This window comes from Lissotriton vulgaris, chromosome 4_1 (genome assembly GCF_964263255.1).
Source record: "Lissotriton vulgaris chromosome 4_1, aLisVul1.2, whole genome shotgun sequence".
Classification (NCBI taxonomy): domain Eukaryota; kingdom Metazoa; phylum Chordata; class Amphibia; order Caudata; family Salamandridae; genus Lissotriton; species Lissotriton vulgaris.
In genome coordinates, this window is record NC_141691.1 from 1075503692 (window position 1) to 1075518722 (window position 15031).

The window sequence follows — 15031 nt, forward strand, 5'->3', positions numbered from 1 at the left end:
CTTACTTTACGTAATGGTGAATCTCAGATCCTGTGTCCTTGTATTAAGCCAACGATGGAAATGTTTCAGGGTATTTAGATCGCCTTCCCATATCATTACAATATAATCAATATATCTCATCCAATGATGGATGTTTGATTTAAAATCACTCGATTCATTGAAGATAAATTGATCTTTGAAGCAATCCATCACCAAATTGGCCATCTCTGGGGTAAAACAACGCCCATAGCTACTCCCTTAACCTGCAAGAATAAGTCATCCTTAAATAAAAAAATAAAAAATTCAGGCATAGGGTAGCCAAAGATGTGATGAACTCAGTTGGTACTTGATGTGGTCGTTCCCATTTATTCAAGACCATCTCAAGCACGAGTAAGGCCTCGTCTTCCGGTATGTTGGCATAAAGGCTTTCGATATCAAAAGATACCAACAGTTGATTATCACTGTTAAATGGAAGATTCTCTATCTTTGATATCAAATCCATAGTATCACGGATATAAGCTTTGGTCTGGGTAACAAAGGGTTTGAATCAAAAAAATCAATATATTTCGCAGCAGGTTCTAACAAAGAACTGCATGCCGAAATAATCGGTCTCCCTGGTGGTTGGTCTCTATTCTTATGTATTTTAAGCAAAATATACATATTCAGCGTTTTCTGAGCACTAGTATTCAAAAACTCATATTCTTTACGGGTAATTCATCCTTCTTCTAGGGCCTCTGATGTCAAAGGTAAGATCTGGGCTCTTAATCTCGGGGTCAGGTTGTTTTCTATTGGTCGATAATGTGACACATTATTCAGTTGTCTCACAACTTCCTTATCGTATGCCTCACTTTCCAATAGCATTATTCCACCGCCTTTGTCAGCCGGTTTGATTACCAGTTGCAGATTTTCTGCTAGATTCATCATTGCTTGCATTTCTTCTTTGGAACAATTCGATTTGTAATAGATTTTTTTGTCATTTAAGTCATCAAGTTCTCTTAATGTCTGATCTTCGATAGATAGAACTTCTATGGGCATTGCAGCTTTTTCTGGGCAGAACGGAGATTTATTTTTAAACCCTGTCACACTATTGTCCAGGTGTACTTTAGCTGTTGAGAAGTACACTTTAAGTCTCACGTTCCGTAACAATTGCAAAACGTCAGTTTTAGTATTTAGCGGATTCTGTGGGGCTTTTGGAATAAATGAAAACCCCTTCTGTATTATATTTCATTCTGCACTACTTAAGGAGTGATCGGGAAGGTTGTAAATAGGGATAGAGCCATCACTAGAAGGAGCTATGGAGTAACTTTCAAGATCTAGCGTCTGTATATCCTCCGTCTCGTTCTGAAAAACCCTTGTTCTTGTTTGGGGTTGAGATTTGGCCCTCTCCATTCTCCCATAAACCCTCTGCCTCGCTCTGTCCCCCTCTGTCTAAAAAAGGTTATGCCCTGGGGTATTGGAAGTAGTAATAGTTGGAGGATACCTTGGAATCAGACGAAGATTCAGAAAAAGTGATACATTTTCTTCTTGACCTCCCTCTACATTTAAGGTGCTTGGATTGTTGTTTTGATAAAAATCTTCTTTTAGGAAGGGATATATACGAGATCGAGTTTAAATGTTTTGATATTCTGGTCACCTTAGATGTTTTTTTGTTTCATAGTGTGTACTTTGATATCCTCAATCGTTTTATCAATTGATTCTAAAAGAGATTTAGCATCAGTAATTGTCTAATCCCCTCCAATTTCCTCTTAAAGTGATTTAATCTCTTTAAGCTCTTTCTCACTAGTCTTAAATGCAATTTGAATTGACAAAACAATCCAATCTCTGGAGCATTTAGTGTCCACACTACCCTCCAGCGCAAAGTTACCACAACCAAGGGCAAATTAAACGCAATCTATGCAAACCGGGCCGAACTGACGTTACTCAGGCTGAAACAAACATAATACACACAAGGTAACAAGGTGGGGAAAAGCCTAGCGCAACAGCTCAGAATCAAGAGAGACAAAGAATATGTCAGTGACATACATAACTCCACAGGCTGTTTAGAAACAGCAGAGCATCAAAAAGCGGAAGTTTTCGGGGAATTTTATCAATTCCTATACAAGGCGGAATTAAATTAACACCCGCACAAAATGTCAGGCTGGCAGGACCCATCAGTGAGAAATAGGTCCAGCTGTCAATATGCTCCCTAAAACTTTTTAAATCCCCATGTTCGGATGGGCTGAAGGCACATTTTCACAAAGCATTTCGCACAGACCTGACACAGCACAAGACAGCATTATTTAATCACATTGCCACAGTAGGAAAGGTCACGACCCCAATGAGTGAAGCACTTACGATAGAAATTTCCAAAGGGGCGACAGACTCACATTAACGTTAGAGGAGTTCTCCACCTTATCAAAAAAACCGACAAAAAAAAATACCACCAGTTCTGCTAGGTCTAGAAATGGAAAAAGCATTTGGCCTGGTTGACTGGGCATTTCTATTTGCAATGATCAAGCAATTCGGCTTTAGCGATACATTTATCATTATGATCCGAGCAAATTATGATGCCCCTAGCTCAAGAGTCCTCATGAATGGCGCTAGTGCGAAACCATTTCGATTGGAAAGTGGGACGAGACAGAGATGTCTGCTCTCGCCCCTTCTTTTCGCGTATTGAACCGCTTGCAGCAGCGATTTAGAGCCAATCAGGCGATCAAAGGGATAAACTTCGGTAGGGAAGAGCATAACATTTCCTTATTCGCAATCAATATCCTACTCCCTCTCACAGACCCACAGGGCTCCCTGTCGAACCTCTAAAACAAATTAAGTCTCTTCGAAAAAGTGGCAGGTTTCGGAATTAATCTCTCCAAATCTATCTTAAATCTAACCCGCCAGGATGGTGAGATGGAGGTACTAACTCATTACTCGCCCTTTCAGTGGGCAAAGAAAAACCTCACATATCTAGGTAATAAATTGACACCAAGACTCTCCCAATTATTCCAAGCCAACTGTACCCCCTTGTTACAAACACTAACTCTAGACTTAAAGAGATGGGCCCACTCTATCTTTCCTGGTTGGATTTGAAGCAGGATTTCTGGATACACTCAAAACCATGGTCAATAAGTTCATATGGCAAAATAAATGGGTGTGACTCCCTTTTAAGCTTCTTAGTTGACTCAGAACGGAGGATGGTCTAGGGCTCCCAGACTTTGATCTATACTAAAAGGCACTGCAGCTAAGGGTCATTATGGAGTGGTCACAAAGGGGATCGGACAAGCACTGGCTCCACATGGACAGTGCAATCGCGGGTAGAGTCATTTGGGACTTACGGTGGAAACCCATAACGGAACATCCCGCTAATGCATATGTTAGTAGTCCGACTAGAACAGTCCTAAAGGTTTGGGATGAGGTGCTCAAGAAATCACATTGGACATCATTTCCCTCTCCTTTACCCCTGATTCACTATAACCCAGCATTCCCACCAGGACTGCACCCAGACCCTTTGATGCCTGGAGGAAGGGGGGCTGTCAGACTCTATAACATCTATTCCATAATACTGACATTCTCACCTCTGAACACTGCCAGCGAGATTTTAATTTAACAAAGGAGGAATTTTTTCACTACCAACCACTACAACACTGGGCGCTGTAGCCAGAGACGAGGGAAGCTTTGTGTAGAGGACCTAAGGTATCAAGGGCATTATGGCCTCCCTACATTCTCTGCTACTACACAGCCACAGAGACATATGGCCTTCTGGGACCGAACCCTGGGTCACGATATCTGATCATAACTGGCAATCACTATGGAAGGACATACACAAATATAACCATTCTCTTAGTCTCAGAGACGCACACTAAAAAAAATTATACGACTGGTGCTTATATCCCACGAAGTTGAAAAAATGTTACCCAGACACATCAGATCTATGCTGGAGGGGCTGCAGACTATTAGGCGACTTCCGGCATATTTGGTGGGACTGCCCGAACATTAGCCCGTTTTAGTCAGAAATTTAAGCCAAAATAAAATCGGTCCTGGGCTACCCAATACCAGAGACAGTGTCCTTTGTGCTATTAGGACTCAGGACAGAACCTTTAAAGTACCAGACAAAGGTGGAGAAAGGTATTATGTGGCTATGTCTGGGGGCAGCAAAAATGGTAGTGGCGGCAGCCTTGAAGAAGCCCGAGGCACTGTCCATCACTGAGTGGCACGCCATTCTCTGGCAAGTACTCACTATGGAACGGTTGAGCGACATCTTTCGGGATGACTTTAAAAACTTTGAATATACCCGAAGGGCCCTAGCCAGTTATCTCTCGAAGGATTTATCGCTGTTGGCATGTCCGTCCAGAACAAGGGCACTACGCCTCTTCCAAATGTAATAGTTTTCCCCTGAAACGATTGGGATCTCTAGAACTTACCTCCAGGCTCAAGCACCCCCCCAAGTGCGCACACCTATACATAATATTAGCCAGCCTCCGATACTCCAATTGAGTACCCTACCCCATTATTTTCTATTTTCTTTACACCTATTTAGTTTAATGTTGGGAAGGGAGGGCGGGGGAGCGTTTTTTCATGCCTATTTAAAATTGCATCTGTAGGAGATTTGCGGACTGTGACCAGCGCCCCTTAGTATGAAACTGTATAAGGAAATAGTATCCCATGATGTATTGATGGTTCACAGGTCTTGCCTGTATGAGATGAAAGTTGTGCAAATTGCAATAAAAAGAACTTTGACAAAAAAAGGAGATGAGTATGCAGAAGGGACACATACCAGCGGGTTAAGCTTTACGCATGCTACGCAGGAGCAAAGTACAAGAACTTTAAGATGTGTAACATGACTCAACACATAAACTGAGTCCATACCAGTCAAGTTGGTTTGCAGGATGGCGCCAAGATCAGAAGGGAGATTAACAGCAGGCTGCAGCATTAACATAAACACTGGACAAATAGCTTGCGGGTACAGTTTGATTAAAGACAAGATGTCAGTCAATTGTAAGGAAGACAAGTGTAAATAATACCTTTATGGTATTGCATGTGAGGAGCGTTGCGGATGGGGCTTTGTGGGTACACCAGTGGTGGGGCAGGCGCTGTGAGTTTAAAGTGAAGTCGCTGGGCATTGTTGAAGAGTGCTGCTGCTGTGTTTGCTGCGGGTGGCGGTGTGGGGTTTGGCAGAGTTTGCCTTGTGGCCTTGTACGGACCATGAAGGGTTAAAGAGGTTGCATTGCGTCTGCTCCTGGCATGGGGGGGACTGGGTGGGGGTTTGCTGTGCCAGGGCAGCTTCTGTAAGAGGTGTGGGCTTGGTGTCGTTGAGTGTGGGGGTCCTGTTCAGTAGCAAGATGCACTGGAGACACGTCAGCAGCATCACAGCATGCCTGGAGTGTGGGTGCAATGGTGGGACGTGGCTGGTGTAATGATGCCGAGCACACACACGTGCTCTAAAGCGAAGTTAATGGCCATTGGCGGAGAGTGAAATGGCCTGTTGCAGGGAGACCACGGGCCACATGAAGTGTTCGCTGCCCCAGCTGTAGATAAGTACATTGTGTTCAAGCTGTAATAAAAAGTTTATATGCCTGTTTTCACATCTGCTGATAATGTAAAGGCAGTAATACCACCAGACTGCACGTAGGGACTACATGCATGTCGCTGCTCATACCTGCGGCAATACTACATGGAAGTGATCTTCTCAGAAAAGGTGGGACTTGAACCCACCATTAGCCATTTGCAGGCTTACATTTTTAAATGCCACACAGAAAAGCCACTGCAAAGCGTGGGTGGAGTCAGACCCCACAAAGTACAGACAACAAATTACCTAATAGCGCAAGCCCTGTCTGGGCTCAACCTAAATTTAGTAAAGATAGCACAGAACTTCCTCTTTGTCTTGGGACAGTTTCCATTATATGTTACAGCGATTGTAACTGCAAGTCCTGCAGTGATCTTCCAGGGGGTAGGTACTGCTTTCTTCGTTCCTGGCTATGTCTGCACATATTTCAAAATAACATTATTAATATTTTGAGGCACGATTATCAACTTATAGCATGCCAACCCTCACTGAAGAAAATATGCCATAAGGTGCATTTCATTTATGTCCTAAGGTTGGATAGGGAGAAAAAGGGAGAATGGTGAGTGGAAGAGAAGGAAGGTGAGTTGGAAAGACAGAGGAAGGTGAGCAAGGAAGAGAGGATGGTGAAGACAAAGAAGAGGGCAAGGAAGAGAGAGAAGAGCGAGGAAGCAAGAGAAGGGCGAGGTGGAGAGAGAAGGGGGAGAGAGAAAGGTGGGATGGAGAGAGAACGATAAGTTGGAAACCAAAGGGTGAAGTGGAGTGAGAGTAAGCTGACACACAGTGAAAAAATTGCGAGGTCCAGAGTCAGGAGAGTAAGTAGGGTAAGGCGGAAAGAGAGGAGGGTGAGGTAAGAGAAATACGAGGGTGTTGTGGAGAAAGAGAAGAGTCGAGCACAAAAACAGGTAGATATGGTGGGGATAGAGTAGGCTGATTTGAAAAGAGTAAGGTGGAAGGAAGTAAAGAAGGAGGTAAAAGGAAGTAGATGGTGAGGTGAGCGGGACCGCAAGGTGAAGTGGAGAGAAAGGAGGGTGTAGTCGGGAGAGAAGTAGGTGAGACAGAGAGAAAGGAGGGTGAGGTGGCGAGAGCAGAAAATATAAAGCCCATACGTTTAAACCTTCAGAAATATACAGTAAAATCTAGTAGACAGAACCCAGAGTAGGTACAGTATACAGCTCACACCCGTACAAGACCATCCAGCATGCTTAGACCCAGCTCTCAGACACCTGGGAGTCTCTGCACAACCTCATTCATCTTTATGGCCCAACCATTCTTCTTCATGGCTAACCCAAATCAATGGAACCAGGCCTGTCAACAGAGAGAGTCAAGCATTTACAATGCAATGGTCTCGGCATTATTAAAGGTAGAGCTATTGGCATTGCTCATGACATTTTTTATTTTATTTTGCCGAACCAACAAACAGGCAACAGATAGACTGACTAATACAGCCTAGTAAACGTGAGCACACATACAGTCAGGCTACACACAAACTGGCAAACACAGACTGACAAACACAACCATGCATACACACTGCCAGATTAACAAACAGACAACATAGAAACTGCCAAACAGATACAGAGACTGGCAAACACAAGCATACACACACACACTCAGGCAAACACAGCCATACCAACAAAAAAGACAACACGCAGACTGAGAAACAGACACTGATAAATAAAAGTATACATATCAGGCAAGCAAACTACCACAGGAACACACCAATGGACGGACTAACACAGACTGGAAAACACAGAGACAGATGCACAAACAGAAGTACATAGTTACACACAGTCACACACACTCGCCAACTGGGGGGTAGACAGAAAAACATGCAGAGATTGACTATCACAGTTATACAAACACAGAGAGTGGCCACAAGAGACACATTAAATTAACAAACGTATAAGCGCACAAGTGCACTCAAGCCCATTAGCAAAAGACCCTCTTCACCCACAGAGAAACGTGCAAAGTCTTAAAACACAGACTCATAGACACACAAGCACTTAGAAACACTGTCTGATGGGCCGATAGTTACACACAGACTGACGAGCATGGACATACAGACTTATAAACAAAGAAAATGACAGCTTCACAAACACACTTCTAGGTGTACTGACTAACAGCCTGAACGGATGCACATAAACACGCACAAATCGACACCCAAACTAACATATAAGAGCATGCAAACATGCAGTTCAGAAGTACTTACCCACAGTAGTACCGCAGAATAAGGCATAAGCACGCAGATGCACAGATACAAACAGGCTCAAACATGCGCACACAAGCACATGTACACATTTAGGCACACAGAAGCACACATGTAAATTGATAGAAACCAAAACTCATACACATATATGCATAGACACACACAGCACGTGCCCCACTATACCACCCAGACACTATACCGCCAGACATGGCACCGAGAAACGTTGCCCCTAGGGGTACCCCCTCCCCACACTGTAGGCCAGAGCCCTGCCTTCCCGCCTCCACCACCCGGCCACACCACGCCGATGGAGTCCGGGAAGGGCCCCTCCAGGGCACGATCCACGTGGGAGGCAGGATACAGGTAACAACTAACCTCAATCAGCAGCATCTCACGGAACAACCCAGACAGCGTGAGGGGCAGCGGTCTAGAGACTGCAGTGGGCGGGGGACAGGTTTTGTACCCCTGACCCCCGCCCACGACCGGAAGTGACGCGGCCGACAGACCCTTGTGGTCTATTGCCCAGGGCGCCTGGGCCGCCAACTTCTGTGCCATCCTGTGGCACTAAGGTGACCGCCCTGTTGGATGGTCCCTTTCAGGGCCCCCGGGCAGCCTTGCATTATCGCAGTCTGCTCCCTGCTCTCTGATCACAGAAATTCTCACTGTCTCGTTTCTCGCCTTCGCTGCATCTGCACGGTCTCTCTTGGCCATCACTGCTGACGTAAACCACGACAACTTTGCCTCGCTTCCTCCTTCACCTCCCCTCCCTGAGCACCCTTTCTCCTGAGTGTGACTTTGTTTCTAAATGCAGGTTTATACCAGCTCTTCTTATCTTGGTGCAGTCTGTTCTCTAATTCTTGTTTGCCTCCTTCTGCAACATTATTATGCTTTTTACAAGTTTCTCTGAGAGCAGCACAGGCCAGCTCAGTACAGTGAGCCTCTCCCAGAGCTCGGTGCGTCACGGTTCTGCCCGTGAATCTCTCATGGGTGCCAGAACGCGTCCCCTCTGTGTGACAGCCTCCCAGAACACTCTGCTGAGATGTGTATCCGCCAGGGCACTGAAACTCCCTGCGTTATCCCTTAGCCGCTTGAGTGAGGTACTGAGACTGTAGCAGATGTACTCTTTGAATGACTGGTTATATAGGCGCTACTCCGTGCGCAGCTGGGCGTCGGGAGGAGAGAGAAGGCAGTTACCGCGGCTTCGGGGTCATGTTCCCAGGCGGGTGCGACAAACATAACAGATATGAGGGCTTGCCCAGGAGTCAGCCCCGGGTGCTAAATCATCCGCTGCAGAAACCCAACAGCATGAGGCAACACACGGGTTCATACTAAGAAATTAAAACATTGGTGACGATTATAAAAGAATAGCGTGTGCCGAAAGTATTCCAGCCAGGCGGAAAGTAATGGGTGTCTTAGTCCGCCTCAAATATCACGGTGAGTGACTTGCAGAGAAGGGTTGAGCGGGTCAGAGCTGCGCGTGCTGCTCGAGCACCATGGAAACCTCAGATGGGCGCCGCGCAGGGCAGAGAAACCTTAACTTCTGGTGCCTGTTTTTATTTTAATAGCAAGTAGGATTACCCAGTGAGTTAAACGGGTGGCCATATAATACGCCCCAGGGCGGTGCGTTATATACCTATAGTGTGTCGTAAGCGAAAAATCGTACCATAGGCTTGCAGTGCAAGCGGGTGCAAGGAATGGTGAGAACAGGCGCTCTGAAAGGAGTTATGCCAAGTCTGAGTTGCCTATTAAACGTGTAGTTATATGTCTAATAACTTTTGACCGAGAAAGCAGTTACCGATGCATGCAGACACTTTAGTCCACAAGGAACAAGTCGATCATAAGCATCCCTCGTTTGCCTTGTAAAGCAGACCTAACGGCAAGTAAATTTGTCACAGTTTCATTTGAGTCAAACAATGAAAGTAGACTAGAAAGAAAAAAAACAAGTATAAGTAATTCAATTTAACACATGAACAGCAAGAGAGGAAAATGCGCGAGAATGACCAGCTCAAGGGTTTACTGATAGCTATTGTGAATGCCAGTCATTTTACAGATCTGGTTTGTTGCTTGAGACGTAGCTCTTCAATGGTGGGGCCTTCAGCGCTACAGAACAGTTTCCTTTTACTGAATAGGACTGACCCTCGGACTACGGTAGACAGGAATGTGAATGATATTTAACTCTAGCGTCAGCTATTAAGCATTGAGAATTCATAGGGGAGTAGCAACGCATGTGAACTAAAAGCCTGCGGATGGTTAGGCGTTTAATGAGGGAAGACACAGAAGGACATGCCCCCCAAACGGCTCAGAAGACCACCATAGAAACAAACCCCGTGTTCCCCAAGCCAATGCAAGTTAAGGCTGGATCCTAACCCTAATAAGTACTCACTGGGGGCTTGCAGCAGATAGCGGGAAGGCAGGGCGAGGCCTGGTACGATGGGGTGCTGTAATCCATGTCGCTAAGAGATGGGGGAAGGCGCTGCCCGAAAAACACATGAAGCGGAGCTATTGAAGGATAGAGCGAGTGACTGCCATAAGTGCGAAATGTTGTCAGAGAACGCACTACGCCCAGACAAGTAGTAGCTCAACAAGCAGCGCCTTGCGCGAATGCTTATTGTTGCCCATCGAAGGCAATCCCCAGCAGTGGCGGCGAAGGACTGGGCAGCGGATTTCAAACACAGGGGAACCAGTTCGCGCAGGCTTCTGTAGCCGTGGTGTAACAGCCTTGGCCCCGACGTTTGAATTCGGAAGCCGGGTTTGAGCCTAAGCGCTGGTGCAACATCCTGTGATCAAGGACAAAACACTCTAATCTCCCAGCGTATAACAATAATGTGGGCTTGTATACTGTAACTTGCTCTCGTAAAAAGCGCTTCCATACCATGTTCGAGCCTGCCCTCATGATGAGTTTGGAACATCAAAAATAAGAAAAGAAAATAAAAAAATAAAAAGTGTACTTTCACGTTTTAAAGCAGGGTTCAGGAAACAATTAAAAGGTCGGGCAAATCACTTAATCTTACTGTGCCTGAGGGTGTAATGCAAATACGGTGCCCATGTAAAGCGCTCCACTCCCCTCGGGTCCACAAAAAGAGTTACTGAAGGTGCACACAACTTGTGAGCGGGCAAAGCGCTCCAGTTCTGGTGGCCGAGTTGGCGCTACATACACTGCAGAAAGATTTGGGGGCAAAAAATGCATTCTCAGCGGCAGGGCTGCTGGGCTTCTCCGGTCGGCGGCGGCTGGGGACGGGCTTCTTGACTAGACGGGTGGGAGACACGAGGGCAGAACCTGGCAGGGGCAGGGCACAGGAGGGAAGAAAAACGGCACTCACTGGCTGTTTGGGGAGGCGGCGGCTCCTCTCTACCGTGGGCAGGGCTGCTGGGCTTCTCCGGTCGTCGGCGGCTGGGGACGAGCTTCTTCTCCTTGCCGGGCAGGAGCGCGGGGAGACCTCCCGTCCGCTTCCTGCCTAGCCCACTGTACTTCCGGGTCGCGGCTATGATTTTCGGGTGTCCTGGGCTGCAGCAGTAATGCGGGGCTGATGAGGGGTAGGCTCCCTCTTTAATTTAAATAAACAGCGGGGTGAGCACCCGATGGGGGTATCCCCACACCGGGACTTCTTCCGGCAGCGGCGGTGGTCGGGCAGAAATGGCTGCCTCAAAGCTTCCGAAATTTTTCGGATTTGGGGGCGTGTTTTGCTGTCCTGAGTGACGGACGACGTCATGAGCTAAAGAACAGCAAAATTTACGCCCCCGAATCCGAAAAAGACGGGGCTTGTTTTGAGTGACTCACTTCTCTTCCAATGGCTGGCCTCTGTTTAGGAAGCCAGCCAATGGAAGCGAACGGAGCTGAGAGGCGGGTCTAAACCGCCCTACTATACAACATAAGATCTCTGTACATCCGGTTTTGCCTTCGGCAAACCGGATATACCTCGACCTAAAAAAAGGCCCTGTTCTTTTGTACATTTCAAGTATTACAAATCATCACACCCCGGATATCTTCATTATTGGTTGATAATACATCCTATTCAGTCTCAGCTGTAAAGTATTAATTCGAGGCCCTGGATTCTTACAGAAAAAGGGGAAAATTGTGAACTTTCGTTGGAAGATCTTTGTGCTGCAGCCCTGTTAATTCTGTGGACTTTTCCCTCAGCGCTGTTTGTTCTACTGAAGTGGATAATAAATAAACCAGTAGGATGACAGATTTGCAGGGTTTGTCATTCAACATATATCTATCGCAGGTTATGTGCTTCATAAAGATTTCAGCCTCATGCAGAGTCTAATGCATGCCTTCTTTGAGGTTTAAACAGTGTCTCAACTACTGTTTAACAAAATCAACAATTCATTTCTGCCATGAAAAAAAGCACTATGATGTGGACTGTGTGATAGCGCTTTTGTTTTTCTTTCCTTTAAGCAATGCATGGCTTAAAGTAAACAAAAAAAGTACTATGATGTGGCCAGCGTAAACCATAAGGGAGGTGTGGGAGGGGAGGGAGGAAGCAGCGAGTCAATGGAGAGCAGTACGAGGAGAGTGGGAGGCAAGAGCAGAGATGGTGGGAAAAGGGAGAGACTGGCAACACATGAATGCTTGTAAAAAAGTACCTGCAGGAGCCTGCAGCCTGTGTAAGGATTCTGGTCGCAGACCAGAAGCTGTACTAGGTCCATGCTTCACAGCAGGGACAACACTGAAGCAAGCAGGGAGACAAGAATGATGTGGAACCCAGCCAGTGGTAAGTAATGGTAAGTTTTAGTCAGGCTTGTTGGAAGTTTTTTCCAGGTATGCACCAGCAAATTTTAGCAGGGACATTCAAAGGAGGACAAAGGCCTCTTTTTTAATTTGTACTCTAGGGAAAAAACAATATGGTAGATCATCATCCAGCGCTATGTTGTTGAATTAGCCATGCTAGCTGAGACATCCTTAATAAAGAGGGTACTTTTGATTTAAAAGCTATACAAATAATATGTTGCAGCACGAGTGTGAAGCAGCTCAAAAATCATGAAGTCTGGGGAATATTTACCCTTCTGATGAGCCTGGGTTTAGTGCAATATAGGAGCATTTTGTTGGCAAATGCCTCTCATAGCTGTATCAATGGGACATAAATACAATATCAATAAAAATATACATGATCCAATCCTAGGCTTTTTTGCACTGTGGCGTATTACCTGGTTTAGCTTGATGGCAGATTTCAGCTTTTCCGTTACTATATCCTGTGGCTGGTCCCAGATGGTTGCAGTTTTATTGTTTGTTATATATGATTTGCATGCAGTGATCATTTGATTTGTTACCTATGGTTAGAAAAAAGAAAGCATATAAATCACGGTAAAATGAAAGAGAGAGAGAGAGAGAGAGCGAGAGAGAGAGAGAGAGTGTACATATATTACCCAGTGAAGGTCACCACACGGTATAGTTATAGTTAAGATTGCTTTTCCATAGATAATGCCTTTTTAAATTTGCTAATAACTTTGGCTCCATTTCACAGATTGTCACAAAACTTTCCAAAAAGTGCTTTTTTGCCTAGTTTGTGCATGGAAAGTTTCAAAGTGATCCAACAAGCAGGGGGCGAGAGATGGGGTTTCCCATAAAGCAAAATCCCAATGCATTTTCCATAGACTTCTTTAAGAAGTAGTACCGCAAAAACTGCTGAACGGAGTTACACCAAATTTGGCAGGAAGCTAGATCTTGGCCCGCAGATTGTGCTAATAGTACTTTGGTGTACATCTCTTCAGTACTTTTTAAGATATTAATGTTTAAAAGTAATTGTATATCTGGACACGGGTCAGAGAGACTCTCGCAAAAGTCCCTCGAGCCCAATCTTTTTTTTAAAAAAAAGAGCATTCTGATTGGTCTAGGGAGCTTTGTTTTCCTTGGTCCACATGCGGGGAGCAAGTGCTCTGATTTTCTTCCAGCAACATGAGAAAAATGTTACTGGTAGCCATTACAAGATTCTGGGGCTTAGTCCTCTGCCCTGAAGTAATAAAAAATATATATATATAAGTGGGCAGGGTAGGGATACCCTGCCCCCTTAGGCCCTGTGGGAGTGACCCAGAGGGAAACCCCCAGGAGTCTAAATCAATACAAAAAATAGCAATTCTTGCCGCGATTCCACAGGAGTCCCACTGCCCATGTTAAAATAATAATTTACGGAAGGGGGTGTGAGTGGATCTCCTCTCTCTGAGGCTATTCCCGGGGTCAAAATGTGGTAAAGTGGGGTTCCAAGCCTTTTTAGGTCCCAGGAACCTCATCTGCTGGGGCAGGTTTTTTTTTTTAAAATTTTTTATAGTGGCCAGCGCAGCTCCCCTCCTGAGCCTTTAAAGGCCCCAGCTACCCCATCTAAAGGGGTTGATTTTCTTCATTTATTAAATGGAGGGTGGTCGTGCGCCCCCCGTCCTGATCCTTTAAAGGCCATGACTGGTAAAAAAAAAAAAGGGGTGGGGGAATGTGCCTCCCTCCCCCAGGAGTTGTAGGTCCCAGGGACCGCTTCCCCAGGAGCAAAAAAAAAGTTTTGAGGGAGGGGGCCATGTGACGCCTTATCAGAGCCTTTAAAGGCCTCAGGGACCTGGGGGCGTGGCCAACAGCTGAACATGGCGGTCGCCTCTTAAGGGAGCTCCGGACCCGGAGAGCAATATCCTGAATAACAGCCGTGTCCTGTAGTGATTGCCGTTCACCGGGACCAGGCGCCGCTGTGGGAGCTGCTTCCAGGCCCCGCGAGGCCCCTGCAGAGAAGCTGTGAGACCCTTTGCTGGAGGGCCTGCAGGACGGCGGGGAATCGAGGTAGGCTGGGCTGGCGCTGTGGTGCGGCCCACCAAACAACACACACCACCTAGAGTCGTACGGAGGATCCACGGTGGCATAGTGTTAGCGGTTCTGTGAAGGCCTAACGGGGCCAAGTGGAGAAGGCGGGTCGAAGCCCAGGACCCGACACGGCCCGGGAGGTGAGCAGCTGCATGCTTGGTGCGTGCGCCTGGATCTCAACCACGCGAGGACCGGGGATGTGGCGCAACCTGTAAGGGCCTACTTTACCCGGTGACAGAAGGCGGAGTCACCCCACAAGCGGAGAGGATTGGAAAGTGAATGAAAGGAGCAAATGGGGAACTGAAGGGGAGAAGACCCTGTGACGGTGTGCAGACAGACTCCTGGTGTGGTATAGCTGCCCGGACTCCACAAGTGGGCCGATAGCGGCTTGATAGTGTGAAGCTGGCGAGGGCTGCACTAAGACCGGTGGAGGTGAGATGACCAGGGCACGGAGTATAGAAGTGGCGCATAAGGCGGTGTGGAGCTAGCGGTGGCGTAGTCTGCAAGGGACTGCCCTGGTAGGTGAGCGTAAGATGGA

At 46.5% G+C, this 15031-nt stretch overlaps 1 protein-coding gene across 1 annotated transcript in view; it reads right to left on the minus strand.

Moving 5' to 3' along the window:
• The window catches only part of DNAH5 (dynein axonemal heavy chain 5), a 5605957-nt gene that overhangs the window by 4246856 nt on the left and 1344070 nt on the right, over nt 1-15031 (minus strand). Inside the window, exon 10 of the mRNA XM_086967405.1 lies at nt 12864-12986. Coding sequence (XP_086823531.1) covers nt 12864-12986 — 123 coding nt within the window. The remainder of the gene's footprint in view (nt 1-12863; nt 12987-15031) is intronic.